Below are 21625 nucleotides of genomic sequence, written 5' to 3'. Positions count from 1 at the left end.
ACATATATATATATACATATATATACATATACACACACACACACACACACACACACACACATATATATATATACATATATATACATATACACACACACACACACACACACACACACACATATATATATATATAATACAATATTGCTCTTCAAAGTCCTGTTTCTATATTTTTAAAAGAATGTTGCACATGCATACCAGACGCGAAGGCCTTCGTTATTCTTTAGATTTAGTTCAAGCATTTTATAAATAACTCAATCATCACACCTAAGTGCGAAGACAAGTTGCTTATGCAACACGAAAGCAGTATAACATTTCAGCCTCTATACCTCAGTTGTTACACGTTACACAGGTAGACGTCTGGACGACAGCCTGTCTGATTTTGTCAGCAGAAATGGAGATGAATTTTCATTAGAAGAGGCTGCTTTTTCTGCCCTTACCCCCCAAAAATCCTTCATGTTTGAGTAATTTTGAAAAGTGCTGTGTGGCCAGAATTAAAACAGGAAGTATATGAGAAGCTGAGGGAATTCTTTGTTTTAAAATCATCCTATGTGGAAACTGTGTGCGTGTGTGTGCGTGTGTGCGTGTGGCCACTGTTAAGGGGTATTTGTTGTCAGCGTTTTTCTCAGATCATGACCTCAATTATGGTTGTCTTCTCTTTTTCTGGCTGCAGACTTGGCAGATAAAATGTGGTTCTGTTTCAGAAGTTATGCTAAAGCAACACACACTGTGCTGGTTGATATGTGAACATCTCAGCATAGTTATAAGCATGCGGTGTGAAGGCATTTTAAATGAGCCATTGACCTTGTCATCAAGCTTTATCCAAGCTGTACAACACTGCTGTTCCTGGTTCAATATGTTAAGTGATGAAGTTCTGTTTTTTTGGCAAGCGTGCACCACGAGCATTAGCCTCCAGACGCGCTCACGAACACAAACCAGTGCAGAAGATTTGTGTCTGCTTTTCCTCGGCTCTGGTTCAGCCTCATCACTATCTGGCCTGTGAAATGCCAAAGTGTCATTAAGCCATTCTTGGCTGGCACCCACCGCTCATCATGACATTTAAGTCACCAAGCAGTGTTCCTTCAGTCCCAAACAATGACAAGCCACATTTTTCTGTTAGTATTGTACGTTTATGTATTTGTGAAAATGTATGGAACCTCTCGTCTCTGCTGGTTACAACATATAAGCTCAGCCAATCAGATAAGCCTGTTCATCTCCATGGAATTTGTGATGTAAAATCATAATGTAGCTGAGGAAATTTTCGCAGAAATGTTTCCTGTTACCGAATATAATGCATCGGCTGAACCCGTCATCAGTTCTTCTTTAGTGATGTGTACAGATAAGATTAGCATTGGTGGGTTGTCATAGCTACAGCTTGTTCATGGTCTTCTGTGAAGTATGTGCTTAAAAGGCATTTTTTACTCAAGTGAGTAATCTTTTAAAAGCATTCCTAAACAAGAGACTGATTGATCTACTCTGCCATTTTCACCACTTTATGTATGCTTTTTGTTTCTCTAGACAAACAGATAAAATGCACAGATCCCAGGGACAACTGAACAGTAAACCAGAGTAAGCATTTAACTAAGAGTAAATGTTTGTTCTTCTTATTTTCTTTCTTTTTCTCGCTATTAATTGGTAAAATCTTTCCTGTCTTGGTTGAACTTACTTACATGTGAAAAGTGCAATAGAAGCTTTGGATTTAACAACTGGTCAAACGTCTTTTGGACACAATAACGTCAGACAAGTGTTTCCTTTAGCTGCAGATCAGACCCACCCAGTATGTCTGATGTGAAGGGTGAAAAGCTTTTTTTAAGGTCACTCCTTCTCTATCGGGTTAAGGTCTGGGTAATCTGACAGTAGGCTGCGGGTATAAGCCTGCCATTGGCTGCTCAATTTAGCCAGCTTTGACCTCCCTGTCTGCGTTCTACGTGTTACCGCCTTCAACAACCTCTGGGCACCAACCTACCACACTGAAAATGTCAAGCTTTGCAGCAAGGAAGTACTGCTAGTTTTCTATTTGTCGGATTATCCGTTGTCATGACATTGCTCCTTTCCCAGTGTGCAAATGTTCCACCAAAACAATTCCACCCGTCACTATTTTAGGGGAACACAGAAGCTGCTGCCTTGGTTTAGTGACGCCAAAGATGATGCGATTGGTTTAAAGAAACGCAAACAAGCCAAGGCGTTGTTTCCTCTGTAGCAGGATGATAATAAGGTGCGGTCAGACTATTCTGTCATACAGCAAGACCAAGGTCTGGTCTCTGCCTGACCACTCCAAAATCGATATTCTTTGTCTAAAACCATCCTGTAGTAGATTTACTTTGGGATTTAGGAACAGTGTCGGGCTGCATCACATAACTTCTATTGTGCTTTCGCTGGATATCCACCCTGATACAAGATACTTTGATAAACATGGGGATTGATTTTACCCTTGATGGTGGCTAACTTTCCATATCCAGAGGTAGCAAAGCAGCCCAAAGTCATGATGCATTATGCACTGTAATCTACCCTTAAGAGGACCATGTCATTTTGGTATGCAGCGTCCTTTTTACATCATATGTGGTGCTACGTGTTTGTTACAAACTGTTCAGTATTATCCATGAAACATTTTCCCAGGAGCACTGTGGGTGTCATGTTGCAGTAGTGTTTGTTTTTGGAGAGCAGCAGCTTCCTCTGTGGTGCCTGTTCAGTCATTGTTGTATGGTAGACTCATTAACAGAGATGTTAACCAGCGCCAATGTTTCCTTTAAGCCTTTAGCTGTTTGTCTGGGCTTTCTTTTTTACCACATTCAGCATTGTGCTCCGTGCCTTTGGAGTCACCTTAGCTGGGCACTCATTTTTTGGGCAAGAAGCCGCGGTACCTCATCAGCTCCATTTATAGACAATTTGTCAAACTGGTTGCTAAAATCTGTTAAATGACTGTGTAACCCTTTACAGGTTCAAGTCTTTTGAGATCTTGTTTTTGTGATTCAGCAGATGCTTTCTGTGAATTACAAACTCAACCTATACAGTGAATGTTCAGTATGGACAGGATCAACACAGTAATTTGTGTAATTTAGAAGTTTCTGGACTTCACTTACACTGACTAAGTAAAAACATTGACATTCCTTGCCGTGCATCGCATCCTTTTATCTGTCACTTGAGCATGTTTATTGATTTCAGAGAATAAAAACTTAAAATGACACTAAAATCTAGATGTTTGCTTGCTTTCAGCCTTTAGTAGTTTTGACAAACTCTACCATAAAGTGCAGTCGTCTTATTCTAACCATTTTGAGCTCACATCTTTTATTTAGATAAGGTTAATCCAATCTATTAAATAGCTGAATTGTCAGATCTGAAAAGCAACAGTATGCCATCAACTTATTATTACCATTTTTGTTCTGCATTATGTAGTTCATTTGTTTTGAAAAGATGTAGAGGGATTCTTTTCACTTAAGCTCTGGCATTTAAGTGAAAGATGCGTGAGATGAGTGACTGCTGTACAAATGAAAATAATCAGTTACTTCACTGTTTGTTTTCATTTCTTGTCTGCACATGCAGGTTTTTCCTGAGCAGGTTTGTTCACTCACACCTTTGTTTACACCCCAGTTGAACCTACATGACTCCCACTTGTCCTTTGCCTCGCATAATACCTTCATGTTTTGAACCGAGATGGTAAAGCTGATTTTAGTCCTAACTTACTATCATTATGTGTTGTTGCAGTTACACGTTTTTAAAAGGTATCTCTTTGAAATCCTCATCCTCGGCTATTATTTCCTTGTTGGCATCTCTGCAGGAGTTGCATCCAGGATTGAATGTATAGCATGATTTTGGTGTTGCATTATATTCAGGATTCCCCGGACTGTTTTGTAGTTGATATGTGTGTCTGATTTAAGGACCAAATCTGCAAACATTTTAGAAAATAGGGTTAGGGTTAAGGTCTCATCTACTGACTAAACTGTCCATGAAACAAGAGCCAACGGTATCTCCATAGTTTGTCACAGATGCTGACCTTGGTATTGTACGGTTTGTCGCAGTTTTTTCTCCTCATATTTGGAAATCAGTTGGACAAAATATATAAAACACCTTTGGATGAAATTCAGTTAAACATTCCACAAAACATGTATTATTCATATTGTGAAAAAATATTTAACATAGCACCGTAGTTCTGACAAACATCTGAGCGGTAGGTTCAACAAAAAGTGAACATTATGTGCATAATCGTATTTATTGCAGGGCTGATGTGTCATATTGCATCAAATAGACGTTGATCTTTCCACTTTTCGCTCCACTTCGTGTGCATTCACTTGCCAGCGGTTGTTAGACATCAGATTAAAAGTTGAAAAAGAAATCTAAGAGGTGGGTGACTTTTTCTGTTGCAACAAACGAAAATGTTGGTCATGACAGTAAGACTTCATGAATATGTAGATCTTTGCTCTGCTGGTGGTCTCTTATGTTATTTTAAACAGCCGTTGTCAAGCTTTCTGTACGTAATTCAAGATAGCAGAATGAAGGTGTTTGTTGAAAACAATGCACAACTCCTTTCTCATTCTGACTGTGTCGGTGCAGCACAGCAAATCGGCATCCTTTATTTCCTTACAGATTATTACTGTGGAGATATTGCCATGATCACATTTGAAATCAGATATCTTTTGAAAAAGATCTGATTATGAAACATTACAAGGACATTTTGAGGAAATTTGAAAGAGGAAGTGGCTCAAAGTCATGTAAAGGTCATAAACAGGGACAGAAAGGTCTTTATGACTTGTTACACTTAACTGGATGGGCTTTGTTGGGATGTTTTTGCTTGTTTGTTTGACATGATAAACTAAATTATTGTGTGAGTGAGTCAGTGTAATATTGCACAAAAGATTAAAAGAGTACAGACCACTTTATTCTGGAAACCTATGCAGAGTCAGTCTAAGATGCGGAGGTAAAAGTAGAAATACCACTTTTTTTTTTTCTTTTTTTTTAAAGCTCCATTATGAATAAAAGTCTTTCTTTTCATATTTTTTAATTTACCTAAAAGAAAAACACAGCAATATAGGGCACATAAAAGCATTTCAGAATCCAGTAAAAGCACTCTTTCACAATGGCCTCTTTGATCTTTACATCACTGGAACATAGCTGAAGAATTCAAATCAAATCAAGCGTAGTTAATTTATGCAACATATTTTAAAATGAGACAGACAACAGCAGAAATATGTGCAAAACTGTCTGTAAGACACAAAACTGGATGAAAACTTGGAAAATCAATCAGCAGTAATTTACAATATAATGAATCACTGAAAGTGGGCAAACTGCTTTATGCACTGTAGTTGTTTAATCGACTGCAGTTATTAAAATATATTTTTTTGCATGTAAAATCTTTGTCTGCTAAGTAATTTGCAACTATTGCCGTCAGATAAATGTAGTCGAATAAAATGTACAACAAATATGTTTGAAATGTTGGAGAGTACAAATAAAACAAAGGAGCATATAACTGTTATGCTTAAGTGTAGAACAAGTAGTTAAAAAATGCAAGAAATGAAGTTCAGTTTCCAGATTTGCATGTAATTTTATAACTTGTGATAATTTTACTTATAGAGCCAAATATTCATCATATGGGTTTGGAACGTGTAAAATGGTCACACGGTGTCCTTCAGGCTTTTTTAAAAACCACCTTATTACTGTCTGGGTTTCAGGGCAGCAACTCAAGTGCACTAAATTGTTGAATTAAATCTTTGTCAAGAAGGGAAAAAAAATAAATAAAAAAAATCTCTCAACTCCTTTTCTAGACTAATAAATATCTCCAGTCTCTGGCACTGGCTTTTTCACTGTTGGGTGAGCTGAAGATTGCTCAGCTGACCAATGGAGTTAGCTGCTTTTAAACATTTTATTTCACGGATGGTGGAGCTTTGGCATTTAACCTACTTGTCGTGCAGTTGGCCCTTCTAATCCTTTCCCTGTTCTGTAAATGGCTTTCACACAGCGTGGTGAAATTCATAGATAACGCTGTTAGCACTTCTCCTCAATGTAATTTGCATATCAGTGAACAAAAGTAGCAAACTGCTGGTTAACTGTCATAATCATGATATATTACAGTATTTTTGTCTGTTAGATTTTTGAAGGGGACTTGGACACAACCATTGGTACCCTCAGTGTTTTTCACATTTGAGGCCCAGAGTCATTTCAGGGCATCTGGGAATCATAGTGGTATAACATTTGGTCACTATAGCAGAGCGGAGTTCAGTCCCCTGCAGCTATGCCTCTGGCTGGCTGCTTTAATGAACCCATTTGGCAGCTCAGGTAGAAACTGGCAAAGGATCATGTTCTGGCCTCTGCTGCTGGTCGTCTGTGGCCCTGTCTGAGCCGTAATCCAGTTTTTATGGTAATACAAAATGTAATTCTATTCTTGGTTTAGTGGGATGAACTCTTTTTAAAAGATGGTGTAAAAAGTCTCATTAATACAGAAATGGGTTTATTTGACAAAGAATGTGTAATAGGTGGTTTTAAAGAAACAATAATATCCAAGCTGACGCTATTCTTTCTGTCGTTTTACAATCATTTCTTATCAGAATTCATTATTCAAAATTATATTGAGAAAGGTCTCTGAACACATGTACTGCCGTTTTCCCTCTCTTTATCTGATCTCCTGCGAATTCTTCTCTTGTAGTCTCGGGAGCCTCTGGCGCTGTGTGACCTGAAAGCAGAAGTATCTCCAAGGATCTCGGCTGAGGACTTAATTGACCTCTGTGAACTGTCATTGGGCGGGCCCGCCAAAAGGAGCAGAGCGGGCAAGCCCAAAATTGTTGCTGTGGATATTCGCAGCATAGAAGAGTATCCTTACAATTTCTGCCTTTTAGTCGCTCAACAGCTCCTAACATGTGAATACACTGCTCAGCAACAAACAGGAATGGAAGCATGCCATTACAACCCCAGATTGCATTCCACGCATCAAAAACAACAAATGTTCTGTACACATTTATCTTCATTTATCTGAGATAACCAGCACTGGCAGCTGCAGGTAAGGCTGCTTACAGTAACATTTGCGCAGTCAAACCTGCTCAAACTTGAAGCTTTTCCATTCCTTAAAACTTCTGAATCGTACTGTTCACGCTTCAATGCACGGCTGCCATAGAGACAGGGTTTACATAACATCTGGTAAATATGGGATTAGCGGTGCACAGTTTCAGACAGACTCACTAGAAAGTTGTTCATTGTGTTGAATTTGGGTGTAAAATCAAAAGCAACAAAAATAGATGTGTAAGGACACAACAACAAAAAAACACCATGGCTTCTTTCTCACATCCACATTGCTGATTTCTTTCTTTGTTACTTTTTGGCTCTCAGATACAATCAAAGTAGATCTTGTTTGGCAAAATCTGCATCAAATAGGGCCGTAGACATAAACTGTGGGTGCACGACTTGTTCTACGTGGAGCTAAATGGCTGAACAAGTCAGGCATGAAGACACTCTGTGGGGGTGGAGCACTTGTAATGAGGCCAGAGCATAAACAATTTTTAAAAAAAAAAAGATAAGTGAAAGCAAAAGGACACAATACAATAGAATAAAACAACTTATCAGTTCTCAAGAAGCCTCGACAGTGATAACCTAAAATTTTCGTGTGAAATATGACCAACAATAAGAGCACTACTATACAGTGTCCAAGGTGCAATAACGGACATGTCTGCAAACAGACTGCACATTAAAGAAGCAGAGGAAGCGTAGAGCTGGCTCTAAGATCTGACAAAAATAGGTCAAAGTAATCCCGACCCAGTTTATGAAGTGTTCTTTTACCACTCTCTCTAATCCCTTTATTACCATAAAAGTTAATACCCGTACTAGGTAAATAGACATCGTGTAGCTCTTAAGGAGAAGATGTTCAGCATCACAGCACTGATAGTACTGGACATGCAAAACTGAATCACATTATGTTCAGGTAGCAACAGGTCTAGGTTCAATATTTTGAAGGAACTATGACACAGGAACTAAACATTCCCTCTTAAAACATCGTTCTACCTTGTGATTGAAAGCCTAATATTAATTCTCCTTTTAGCTCTAATTTGGTCTCCACTAGTCTGCAGCCTTTGCCATTGGCTGCACATTTCACACAGCTTCAGCTACCTGCATGTTACCAGTTTCTAACAAACAGCAGCAACCTACCATATTGAGGATTTCAGGTTTTGTACAGCATTTAGAGTGCAATAAGGCAGCCTGCTAGTTTTTTTCTCAGTGAATTAGGCACTTTAATGATCACGCTCACCTTCATGCATGCAAATGTTCCACCAAAACAACGCCTCGATCACTGTTTTGAGGGGACAACATCAGCTACATGCTTGACTTAGCTCCCAATGTGATTGTGTGTGTTTTAAAAGAAATTCAAACAAATCAGAGCGTTTTTTCCCCCCTATAGCTGAATGATAATGAGGTGCAGCCAGACATGTCACACATTCTGTTCTGCTTAATGATCTGCCTATGTGACACCAGGGATCCACAAGCCCACTGGGGAAAATGATCGGCCTCTCAGCTGTTGAATACAATACTTTCCCTTTTTTCGATTTTACAGACACCTTATACAGAGCCGTCTTGTTCGGTCTAGCTGGACAGAGGTTGAACAGTGGCTCATTTAGACACTGACTGTACCACAGTGTCCAATGTGCACAGAGCAGTGATCTTCTACACCTTACCTGAGTGACATACAGATTTATAGACTTTTTTTTTCTCCTCTCTGATACACATGTTCAGTTTCAAAGGTGCCCTGGTTCTTATGAGGGCAAAGTCCAATTCCTTGAGTAGATGCCAGGTCCCCGTGGAAGCTGCGATCTCATGCATCTTTGAGTTTATGTAGCTTGTTTTTATATCCTATCTGTACCTGCCACAACATGCCATTGCTGAAAGAGTAATATGTCCATTCGCTCATGAATAGTATACACAAGACTGAGAGGTCATGACACACGCAGTAACAAAATGTGTACACAGCTACATGCATGCAAGAGGTCTTTCTCTTTATCCCACAGCGCCTCTGATCTCTTGCTTACCTCTTGACCTGGTGCCAGTGCTTTGCAGAGTTTTGAAAATGAACCGCAGGCGTAGAGACTAAAACAGCATGGTTTCCATCAGAAGCAAGTAGGGGTAAATTCAGGAGGGATGATCTACTCCAGTTATGTGCTGCCAGATTCTGCAACATTCAGTTAGGCCCCTCATATCCACGCAGGCTGCCCCACCAAATCCTGCAGTCTGAGAGATGAGGAGCAGAAAGCAGTGGAGATTAGCCTGGGAACCTGAGCAAAGTGCATTCTTCTGGCCTTTTTTTTCTTCTTTTATGCGGTACGTTTGATTATTTTTTGGGGATTTTTCGTTAGAGAATTTTGCAGCTCGGTAATTGTTCTAACGCTCACCTGATGGTTATGACAAATGCATTTTAATTAAACAAGCTGTTCGCAGTTAAGCTCTTTGCTATGCTAAACGGTGCCACACCTGAGCTTCTTCATGTGGGAAGTCTCTTTACAACCACTGTGTGTGCAGTATGTGGCCTTATTTGATTGTCTAAAAAAGACATATGTGTCTTCAGAAGTGGCAGATTTACATTTTTAAGACAAATGAAATGATTTTATATTATTGGAAGAATAGTTTGTTAATGTATAAACAATTTTAAAACCCACTGGCCTAACTGGAAAATATCAAAAGGCTCAAAACAAGGTTGTTTTTTTCCCCCTAAAACATATTTAGGAGCTACATGTTTTTTGCATGCACAGCAGCATTATGCATGGCCTTGACGTGCATACAGACACACAGTGATGCAAATCAGTTTCCTGTAAGTGCCTTAAATTAAACGGGGACATTTCTACTGCTTGTCACTATCAATAGCCTCTTTATCCATCTTTTTCATCGTTCTGCATAAAATTACAGTATTACATAGAGACATTAATTTTGCTTCTGCTGGATATAGTATAATAGGCCAGAAAGCCTTGAGTATAAAAAAGCACTAAAAGGAGTGAGCCTCAAACCTTCAGTTCATCAGTGGAATAGTGATTATCTGAGGGGTTAAAGAGCCATTAATCAATAAGGATTAGCGGACAAGAATTTTGAAATGGCAGCTCCTCCAGCCAAATTCCTACTCTCTAGCCTCCTAATAGACACATGCTCCTTAAGGCCAACTCACATGGGCAAAAGGGATTTGACCACTTTCGCCGGATTTGGCAACCCCTTGTTCACCTTTATTGTGATCTTAGGCAAAGCTTTGTTGTGGGTGTCTGCAATCACAAAAAGTGGATTAAATTACGGCCTGTGTGGAGCAAACCTGAACTATCTAGATTTAGCTGTCGAGGTACCCTGTCATTGTTCTCTTCAGGAAATGTGTGCCCTGTGTAACCACAAGGCTAAATGTACCACAAAAGGATTTTTCAGCAAGTGGACTATGGAGTGTATTATGTAAGTTATCCTGATTCTCTCTGTTCCTGTGGCAGCTGGTATGGTTTGGTGAACATAATAATGGTAGCAATAATGTCAATAGCTAAACCCTCATGAATGGGACCTTTTCTAAGGAGTTATTATTCGACCATATACCACTCTGGGGTTATTTCACTGTCTCCTTGTCAAACGGCTCACTAAGATGCAGTCAGTTTTTCTTTTTTTTCGTTTTATTCCCTTTTTGTGTTCATTTCTTTTCTCCTGCTGACGTCCTCATTATATCTACATCTCTTATTTTCCGACCTCTAATGCATCCCTTCTTTCTGTTAAGCCAACTAGTGTTTCCCACATTGATAGGTTGAAATTCGTCTTACATACAATTTGTACTGAAAGCCGGCTGGTGAGAAGTAGAACATCATTTATCCGACTTGATATTGTGCTTTCTGTTTTTTTCCATTCTTGTTGAATAATCTTGTTTCTCCCATGAAATTTAAGGTGTAAGCCTATGAGAAACAAACAAACAAAAAAACAATGTTAACCTCGATCCTTGGCCTTGTTTACCTGTTCAAAGCTGTATTCCTTAACCTTACTGCCTCCAGCTTCAGTAGAGGCCATATTTCTGGCAGCATAAACATTCCCTTCAACACGGCGTTCAGCTCTGACGGTGAGCTGGTGCAGTGTCCCGCAACAGGAGTCCTCCAGAACTACAGAGGACGTGTCATCGTGGTCATCAGCCATGCCATGAAGAGTGCTGCTATGGTGAGAGCAGAAACACACACAAACACACACATATGCACTATCACTGTTGCATTTCTGCCCTGAGCTGATGTGGAGATAAACCGGTTCAACCTTTGGTTCACATTAACCCATGTCAACAACTGTCACATTGTCTGATTTTAATGAGCTCTTGTACAGAGATTCATGGTTTCCAGAGGATGAAACCTGCTGACTTTGGTGATCCCTACATGAGGTTGATATTTGGTTTTTCAGATGTATTGCCATGAAATTGGTCACACACACATTCATGTCTCTGTCAGGAAGAAATTTGTGAGCCCTTCACATCAGCTGCCATCAAACAGAAATGTTCTAAACTATATAAGTAACAAACAGGTGTACAGTGTAACTACTAAACACAACCTTTTCAAGCAGCAATTTTGGCTTTTTATAGCAAGAAAAGGACAGGTATAATTGATAGCATTAAAATGCTTGGTTCCACTCAGGTAATCTAACTCCAGGGTTCTGGTATTGTGCGTGTTTGTTCACTGCCATTTGATGTAACTGGGCTATCATTAATAAAATTTGTTTCACCTGTTCCATTCTTTTTATGACAAGTAAAATGTCTGATGTGAAAAATGCCTGTTTCCTGCTATGCAGCACACAAAGAAATCCTAACAGATAACATCATCGGAATGATTTTTAACTGTTGGATCCATTTAAAAATCAATGGAAGTTTGCTCTGTATTCCTATTTAAAGAGATTTTTCATGAAATGTGACATCTCTTTAGTGTCCTGCGTGCAGGATAACATCAGACTTTTGGAGTCACATTGTTTGTCTGATAATCTACCCAGTCATCAGCTGGATCTCACTGCTGTCATAGGTGGCTTGCATAAGAGTAGGCTTTTAATGAGTTCATGCTGCTTGAAATTATTTATCCTTCTGGCATTTTTTTTTAGAAAGTGATTGTTTTGAATCATCCTGATCATATTTCATGTGAAATTACTCACCGGTACCAATTATCACAGCTCTCACAGTGTTGCTGTCTGCCTTAAAAATAAGAAAACAACTTTTTTTATCCACATCAATGCACAGTGCTTGCGAACTTTAGGAAACTGCTTTCTACAATGAAAATGTTTGGACATAAAAACGTGACATCGCTACTATGAAGAGTATTCATTTCCAAATAGAGAGCTTTGTAGTCGAAACCGACCCAGAGACCTTATGGCCATGTGAATACACATTAGCCCTGAAATATGGGCATTTTGTTTATCTACAAGATGGACCGGCACAAAATGTTGTCAAGACATTCATGGTTTCCAGATGATGTATCATTAAAATGAATGCGTCTCGCAGTCATGTTCCCCTCAGGATAAGTTATGGCTGTAAGGACGCTCTCACGTTTCACCTTTGCAGGATCACCGCATCAAGCTTTTAATAATAGTAATAGTGTGGTTTATGAAAAATCCCTTCAGAGCTAATGACTAATGACTTTCCCGTCAGCCTCAGCTGCACTTTGTGTTAAGTGCAAATTAGCAAATACTAGCATGCTAAGAGGCTAAACTGTATACATGGTAGACACTTTCAGCATTGTGCTAAACCTGGTAACCATCACCATGTGGACATTAGCATTTACCTCAAAGCACTGCTGGGCCTTGGTTGTAGACCAGTGGCGGCTGGTGAAAATTTTTGGTGGGGGGCGCAGTCTGCAAATGACATGTTATTTTAAACCAGAAATTAGAATATGAGTAACATCAGGCACAGCTATTTACAGGAATGCAAATGTTCTACCTTTGGATGATACTCTTAAACCCAGTTACATGTATTCTATACGCGGTCTTTTCTATGAGCGGAAAAACAGTGAATGCAGGTACACTTCGTTTTTCACGAGAACACCTCATTTTTAAGTGTAAATACTGCGGTACACTGAAGTTATTAAAGTTGTACTGTCCACCACTGTGGACCACAGTGGTGGACAGAATATGCATTTGTTCATGATGAGTTAACTCGGAAGGAAACACATCTTCTATAATAAAACAGAAGTGGCCAAGTGTTCCTCGACACACACGATAGTCCATTTCTCACCGTCTACACACATACAAGCCACTGTTGTACTGGTGCTACCAGTGAAAGAGTTCGTCTGGAGCCCTGAATAGTGTTTTTTTTTTTTTTTTTTTTTTTTTTTTTGGTTTGTACAGATCCTGTACATTTTGATGAAAGTTTGATTCATTGTTTTTCCAAATTTAGTTCTGGTAAGTCTCTGCTAAATTAGATTATGATTGGAATATCCTCCAAAGGTAGAACATTTGCATTCCTGTAAATAGTTGTGCCTGATGTTACTCATATTCTCATTTCTGTTTTAAAATAAAAGGTCACTTGCAGACTGCACCCCCCCACCAAAACTTTTCACCAGCCGTCACTGTAGTAGACACTTTGTCTTGTTAACATAAAAGATTTTGCTGAAGCACTAATTCTCCACCCTTGTCCTGTTAAATCCACAGCAGCCTTAGGTGTGTGCATATGTGTGGACTTGCCTCAGGAAACACCATCTGTGACTTAGATTTGGCCTGTACCAATAATTTAAGTTCTCAGTCGTGTTAGTTTAATGGTACAGTGTAATAAAACCCTCTTTGTCTTTCTCATTAGGACATTATCTGACACTGAAACTGCAATTTACATAAATCACTGTCATTGACATTTCAGCGAACAAAAATAACTTTGCTCACTTCAGCGTAACGGAGCTATATTGATCATTATAAATTCTCCTTTTGTTCTTTTTTTGGAATAAATTAACTAAACTGGAATTTAAAAACTCAGCAGGGATATGACTCCAGGCAACATCCCAATTTAGAAAAGATGTCCTCCTTCCATATATTGGAAAGCGAAAGCAGAAAATAAGTCATTTTGCTCAATTTGTGAGAGAATCCTGTGTTTTTTTTCTTTTTTTTTTGAAGCGTTAGTTTCTAACTTGGTTACGAGAACTCAAAAATGTAACTGTTAATGTGATGGGTGAATTAATCTGAGATCAGAGTGTAAAACTGTTTGTAAACTGGTAATAGTTTAGTTAATCTGCATGAGGTCACAGCTCTGCTGCGGTTTTGTGCCTCTGATGTTTTGCACAGTATTCATGTTGTGCTTTAAGCTAAAGCACATGCATGAAATCAGTGTTGTTGCAAACGCATTAGTGTAAAGGCTGGTTAGTGGTGCACCATAAGACAGCGGCACTGATAAAAGCTTTATAATCTTTTTTGGAATTTTAGTCTCGTTTTTCTTTTTCCTGAGAGGAACTGTTTTCTTGTCCAACTCATTTAAATATACCACTGACCATGCGTTAACCAACATATGTCTAATAAAACCAAACAGATTTTTCATCATTATTGTCATATAATTATGACCCAGCATGATAACTGATCATTATTTTCATCATCATTTGCAAAAGTTAGCAGGGAAATTCATCATACATATGGTAAGCTCGATTACATTTTCTGATTGGGTGGTTTTACAACGTGGGGCTTTTGCAGTGAGTTTATTGGCGCATGTATTGTAAGAGAGACTCAACACGTCGACCAACCCCACACTTCAGCGATCCACAAGACCTCTCAGTGGTGCAGGTCATGAAATTAAATGTCGATAAAGGGACTCAATTGTGCTTAAATGTCAGTCACATCTCTGTGCAGCGCACCATTATCATTAACTTTGGGGCAGCGCAATGAGTCCACTCACTGTGCGGTCAGGCTTCACTGTAAACCTTTAACATTTAAACCCCGATGGCATTCAGTAGTGAGCCCCGTTCTGCAGGCTCAGTTCTTATAGGAGCCTTTCAGCCGATGTTGTCTGACATTTTAAGACTGTACTGTCAGACTGCTCTGAATGTGTGACCAAAAACACAAACAGGCAGAATAGGTCTTGTTTTGTTGTTTTGTAACAGACACATGAATGAACAAATCATTCAGTTTCACAATACGTGTGTTCAGAAGCTGTTTTTGTACAAAAGTTGTTGCACTTCATTGTGGGAAGTTGCTGGTTTTCACTTAGTTTTTTTGTTTGTTTTTTTATGCCTCCATCCAGGCCACCGTTGTGACTGGAGCATTATGTTTTTGATTTCTGTCCCATTCTTGTCAATGTGATATCTCTTAAACTTGAATTTTCATCATATTTGGCACAAGCTTTGACATGGACTCAAGGATGACTGATTGTATTTTAATGCTCAGAAATGAAAGGTCATTGTGCCTTCATAAAACAGATTTGTAGCCATAACTCAAGAGTTTGTACAATAATTTTACAAAATTTCACAGAAATGTCTACTAAAATAAAAAGATCAATTGATGGCATTTTATATTCAAAAAGGTCAACGGTGAGCATAACTGTGACACAATAATGTTCAGCAAAAACACTTTTATGGCCGTTATTCAATATTATAACTCAGGAACAGAAGGTGAAGTTGTGGCCATATTTCGCATTTTGGGGTGTTTAACTTAAAACTGTGGTGATTTTACAGATGTTCTGTCTTTCTAGGTTAAACGTGTGTGAAGCCTCCATAGTCTAAGTGAAAGCAGCATGCTTCTCACTGGACGTTATTGACTGGAATCCTGCATTTCAATATAGTGATAGCTTCTATTTGAGCAACAAATACACTTAATACCTTCTGTTAAATAACTTCAAAGCCATCCCTACATATATTATGAGTCTGGATAGGCATAAATGTAAACTGCAACTTTCCTGGTTGACAGAGACATTCAACCACAAGGCTGTAATTCAGATTTTTCTGTTTCTATATTTCTATTTTGAGCATATTCCCGCCTGTATAACAGCTGATGTTACAGGCAGATCACCATAAACATTTGTAGTGTGGCAGGAGTGTAGGAAGATATGCTGCTAAATAAGAGATGCACCTGAAGCAAAACTGTAGTATGATCTGTTCTGCGGGGATATTATTGATTATTGTAGCAATGTTATGTGCCAACCTATGGGCAGAGTTGTGGAACTGTTTTTAAATGTGCATGACTGTGCAAGAATCTGTATATTTCTGGTCTGATTGTGAATATGTAAAATAGAACTGCAGCACGAAGCCAATTAATGAAATAGTTTATCAACAGAAAATGAATCAACAACTGTTTCTGATTGATTTCTAATTTTTCTAAGAAAAATTCCAAACCTAAAAACAAGGTTCTCTCTGCATCTTCCAACAAAATGCAGCTGAAACAGGTGCTTCTGAGCTCGAGGACAGTGTACAGTACAAACGGAGCACACTACTTAATTCACAGCATTTTATTGCGTAAACACACATTTCATCACTGCTGTGTCTTCATCACAGGCAATGTGGACAAAGACATGAGGCAACCAGATATATTCAACTTAACCCAGGTGTGCGGTTGTGATTGGATAGTTGGTTGAACAGGATTTTAAATGTATTGGATGATAAATGCAGGAATGGGAGGTGCCAGAGTCAGTGTCCAGGTGCCCAACCCCAAACACCATGTCAGAAACACAGCAACAGGGATCTGCAAGTGCAATATTATAGACAAAGTCTTTGATAAAAATAAAAATAAAAATGAGTTAGTTGCAGCCCAGGTTAGCATCATTGCCTCACAGCAAGAAGGTCGCCGGTTCGTGTCTCGGTGAGGACACCGGGATCTTTCTGCGTGGAGTTTGCATGTTCTCCCCGTGCAGCGTGGGTTCTCTCTGGGTTCTCTGGCTTCCTCCCACACAGTCCAAAAACATCCAACCATCCATCCATTATCTATACACCGCTTAATCCTCACTAGGGTCGCGGGGGGGCTGGAGTCTATCCCAGCCGACTTAGGGCGAAGGCAGGGGACACCCTGGACAGGTCACCAGTCTATCACAGGGCTACACTTAGAGACAGACAACCAAGCACACTCACATTCACACCTACAGACAATTTAGAATCACCAATTAACCTCAGCATGTATTTGGACTGTGTGGGAGGAAGCCGGAGAACCCAGAGAGAACCCACGCTGCACGGGGAGAACATGCAAACTCCACGCAGAAAGATTCCAGTGCCCCCACTGGGACGCGAACCGGCGACCTTCTTGCTGCGAGGCAACAGTGCTACCAACTGTGCCACCCTGCAGCCCTGTCCAAAAACATGTTGAGGTTAATTGATGATTCTAAATTGTCCGTAGGTGTGAATGTGAGTGTGCTTGGTTGTCTGTCTCTAAGTGTAGCCCTGTGATAGACTGGTGACCTGTTCACGGTGTCCCCTGCCTTCACCCTAAGTCAGCTGGGATAGACTCCAGCCCCCCTGTGACCCTAGTGAGGATTAAGTGGTGTATAGATAATGGATGGATGGATAGTTGCAGCCCTAGTCTGTGTGTGAACATTATACAGTTTAACATATTGTATTTACCCAAGTAGTTCTGATCATTGTGAATTAAGATAAATTACCAGACAGATGTTCAGAAAAGGTGGGAAATTCATTGAATTCCTATTTGTTTGAAAGCATTTTTAATTTTACTGTTTAAATCATTTATTCAATCTGCGTCTCAGATTAAATCCCACTTCTCGGTCAAACATTGCATGCCACGGCTGAAGTTCAGTCATCGGTCAGTGTCAGTTTCCTTAGTTACTGGTGGTGTGAAATGATTCTTATTTGTAGGTTTTGTAATCAGATTTCCACATTGTATTGCATGACACAAGTCAAGAAGAGTTCACAATAAATGTCAAATCAATTCAGTCTGACAGTGTATTCTGGCAACAAGTGGTACATTTTTATCACATTTTATGTTTTGTTACTAGTGTTTTATCTGTCAGATGCAAATTTTGCTTTTACATCTGTAGTTAATGGTTTGGTTGGACTAAATCATAGGTATAATAGGTATCAATAAAGTTCTATTCTATTCTATTCTATTCTATTCTATTCTATTCTATTCTATTCTATGCCAGATACACAAAATGTCAGATAGCACGGATGCAGTTAGTGTGTTAATGTACTTTTCATCATCACTTTCTTTATTGTCTGTGCCACCTCTGATGCTGAAATACTTGACGTATAAGATATTGCCTGAGGTGTTCTCTGCTTGTAGAAACCTTTATTGCGTAAAGATGTAGTTTTCTATGTAAATCAATTACTGGAGTTCCAAGTAACTCACTGAATGATACACAACACCGTTGAGTCATGTCACTTCAAGAGAATTTCATGCCAAACAGGATATTGACTGCCTTTCTTGTTTTTTTCTCCCCCACTTCCTCCCAGTTTGCTGCACATTTGGTGAAAGTTAATTTTCCACGGGTTTGTATCCTGGATGGAGGAATCAACAAGCTGAAGCCCACCGGACTCTTAACCGTCCCCTCCCCTCAGATCTGACCCCATTTCTTCACTTTAACACAAGGGACAAGTTAAAAGACTGTTTACTGAAGGGAAGGGGAAAAAAAGTTCAAGAACAAAAGTCATCATTGTATTTAGACATTTAAAAAATTAATTCTAATCAAACTATTGCAAAATGACAAACTAAAATAATCCTCCTGTTAATGCTCTGATTTCATTATCATGCATACTTGCTTTGCTTTTTTTTTCTTTTTTCTTTTTTTAATAAAACAGCTATACTGTAGATAAATTCAGCTGCCAGTAACCACTATGTTTGTGTGAGAGACAATAAAAATATCACAGTAATTTGTGCTTTCGGTGATTTTGTAACCAATATTTGCATTTACGTTGTTAAAAAGTCACAGTATTATCTCTATATTTGCAGTCCTTTTTAATTTTCTTTTTATCTCGATAGTGCTGTTTGTAAATAAACCTGAAACTGTGCAGGCGAAAATGCCGTTTGTGATCTTTTTGTGGGCTTTGATTGTCTCACAGTTAACGGTGGAAAAACAGAATTACTGAATGAACGGGTGCTGCTGCAAGACATGAGTAATTGCACCAGTTTCGTTTTTTTTTTTCAGATGCAATAATTGTTCATACACGTCCAGCATTCCATACACAGAGCTGCTTGTAGCTACTGACTTGACACTCCCACAATACCGTGTGTATAAAAAGAGAAACGAGTGGTAGTAAGCTTTATTACCTGGGCACTTCTTCAAAGGAACTTCTGCTCATTAACAAAGGTAATGGATGTTTTTAGTTTTTTTTTTTTTTGCAAGGATTTCAATTAGTAATGATTGGACTGCAATGGATCATTTAATGGTATTTGTTATAGCATCTTTTAGCCAATGCATTTTTTATAATATCAGTATTTTAAAGTTTTTGCACATCCAGGTTAATTGTAAAATGGTCAGACAGTTCATCCGTGCTGAGAATGTTGTTGTAATTCTCTCCAAACCAGGACTCCACACTTTGAAGACTGAAAATGGTGAAATATGTCGTGTCCGTGTACACTGGCTATCTCGCCAGTGGCACCACTTTAAACAATATCCACATTAAGCTGGTGGGCACGGATGGGGAGAGTGACCATGAATGGCTCAAGCCCTGGAAAGGAGCTTTAACCTTTGCGAAAGGATTTGTGAGTCTGGAATATGCATCTTCATGTTTAAATCTATCACATGCTTCCTCAGCTTCACACATATGAGATTATAGGTGTATTAAACACTGATTTGGAGAAAGTGATAAAAACACTCATTAACTCAGATTCATGTTGCAGCAACAGGATGTGTTCATCAAGTGTTCCCCAAAGCTGGTTTTTCATTCAGAGCCATCGTATTGCAATATTTTTTTATTTTATATTCAACTCATTTCCTGTCATAAACATACCTGATCTTGATTTCTTATAGTTTTTCAAGTTCTTGCATTCCGTCATTATTCTAGAGCTCGAGTTTTTACGTGTGCTGCCCCACCTCACTTGGAAAGTTGGTGTTGATAGAGGTAGACAAACAACGTCTACCGCTGTTCCCAGAAGACTCTTGGTTCCCTGCCAAGGTAGAAGTGAAATCCCCTGACGGAGACACCTACAACTTTCCCATCTACCGTTGGATCACTGACAACACAGTGCACCGATTCAGAGAGGGAACAGGTTTGTGGAAACTTGAAATATTCTGTGCACTGTCCACTGACCGCAGAAGATATAAAACAAAGACAGGCTCTGCAAACTCAACTATATGGAGGCTCGAGCAAATTCATCCCAGCATACAGTATTAGTCAACAATTTTAAACCTTGTCGCGGTTGTTTTGTTTTTCCTTTAAAGCTCTGAGAGTCTTTGACGACACCCATCATCTTGGCAGGTACAGTCGACAGCAGGAGCTTAAGCAGCGAGAGGAAGACTATCGGTGAGAACTCAGAGTTTGTACACATTTTAGTAAATATTCACCCCAAAACTAACAGACAAACAGACCTCCTCTACCATTGGTTGAAGATGTATTTATGATACACGATGACGCATAAACACTTGTGTGACAATGTTGGGTGTGCCACAATTCATTTAAGTCTATCAAACTATAATCTATGTTGCAGAAATTAAAGTGTATTATGTCGCACTTCAAGTTAAAACTGCAGAATCCAGTCTCACCACTCTGCTCTTCTTCTGTTTTTCCTAGCTGGAGTGTGTATGCTGAGGGAATGCCCCACTGCATTAAGGTTGACAACCCTCTTGCGTTGCCTTGTGAGGTCCGCTTCTCCTTCACCAAGACCACAGAGTTTGCCTTCACAGCACTCACAGGGTGAAGGCCTTATCCGCCTGCCTATTTGTCTGTTTGCTTACTTATCAAAAATTATTTAAAGCACCATAATGAATTGCCTTTGTTTTTCCTTTCTAGACTGACAGAGCTGGCGCTAAAAGGACTGACAACTAATACGAAGAAGTGGAAGAATATTGATGATATCACTAAGGTGTTTTGCACCAAGCAGACTCCCATATCAGGTACTGTAGCATCGTGGTAGGATTAGTTATAACAATGTACATACTAGCATGTGTTCAACTGCTGTTTTAGTCCAAAAATACGCTATTAGACTGTACTGAATAATGAACTTTCTATTGGTTTCTTACTCAACCTCTAAAATATAAAATATTGGTTTTTGGATTTTTTTTTTGTTTTAAATAAAATGGAATATTTCAAAGCTATTTTTTATTATGAAACATGTGTTATGCCTCTATAAATTGTGAAGATGATGCGGATGTATCCAAACAAATCTATATTTAAAAAACTACAGTAGATTTAATGTAATCAAGACTCTGACTGGCAACTACGTGTGTGTATGACACTGAATTCTGTATAACTAGTTTGTTTTTCAGTAATTTATATACTGCAGTCAAAAGTTCAGGTAATAACAGTGACAGGGCAGGATTTTAGAGCCCAAAGTTTTAAACACGATGACATCAAATCTTGCTCTTTTTCCAGAGTATGTCCAAAAACACTGGAAGGAGGATGCCTTCTTCGGCTACCAGTATCTAAATGGCGTCAACCCCATGTTGATCCGACGCTGTAAAGTCCTACCCAGGAACTTTCCTGTTACTTGTGACAAGATCTTCCTCCATAGTCACTGTAATCTGAAAGACGAAATGCAGGTGATTGTCTCCTTCTCCTAAAACACTATGTCCTTGTATCTAGTTGATCTTAGTAAGAGATGCATGCTTTGCCAAATAAAA

The 21625-nt window shown here is 39.1% G+C and overlaps 2 protein-coding genes across 3 annotated transcripts in view; both read left to right on the top strand.

Moving 5' to 3' along the window:
• Positions 1 to 18864, top strand: part of tbck (TBC1 domain containing kinase) — a 48824-nt gene extending 29960 nt beyond the window's left edge. For both annotated transcript variants that reach the window (XM_008287246.1, XM_008287238.1), the window contains exons 24-26: positions 6632 to 6795; positions 10968 to 11127; positions 18300 to 18864. In XM_008287246.1, the coding sequence (XP_008285468.1) occupies positions 6632 to 6795; positions 10968 to 11127; positions 18300 to 18410 (435 nt within the window). In that variant the 3' untranslated portion in view covers positions 18411 to 18864. The remainder of the gene's footprint in view (positions 1 to 6631; positions 6796 to 10967; positions 11128 to 18299) is intronic.
• Positions 18865 to 19066: 202 nt separating this feature from the next.
• The window catches only part of LOC103361198 (hydroperoxide isomerase ALOXE3), an 8683-nt gene continuing 6124 nt past the window's right edge, over positions 19067 to 21625 (top strand). The window contains 7 exon segments of the mRNA XM_008287227.1: positions 19067 to 19153; positions 19372 to 19548; positions 19851 to 20055; positions 20228 to 20309; positions 20577 to 20699; positions 20796 to 20899; positions 21378 to 21619. Of these exon segments, the coding sequence (XP_008285449.1) occupies positions 19396 to 19548; positions 19851 to 20055; positions 20228 to 20309; positions 20577 to 20699; positions 20796 to 20899; positions 21378 to 21619 (909 nt within the window). The 5' untranslated portion in view covers positions 19067 to 19153; positions 19372 to 19395.

The sequence above is a fragment of the Stegastes partitus genome, unplaced genomic scaffold (assembly GCF_000690725.1).
Source record: "Stegastes partitus isolate 25-593 unplaced genomic scaffold, Stegastes_partitus-1.0.2 Scaffold11, whole genome shotgun sequence".
Classification (NCBI taxonomy): Eukaryota; Metazoa; Chordata; class Actinopteri; family Pomacentridae; genus Stegastes; species Stegastes partitus.
This window is presented reverse-complemented; position numbering and strand designations above follow the sequence as displayed.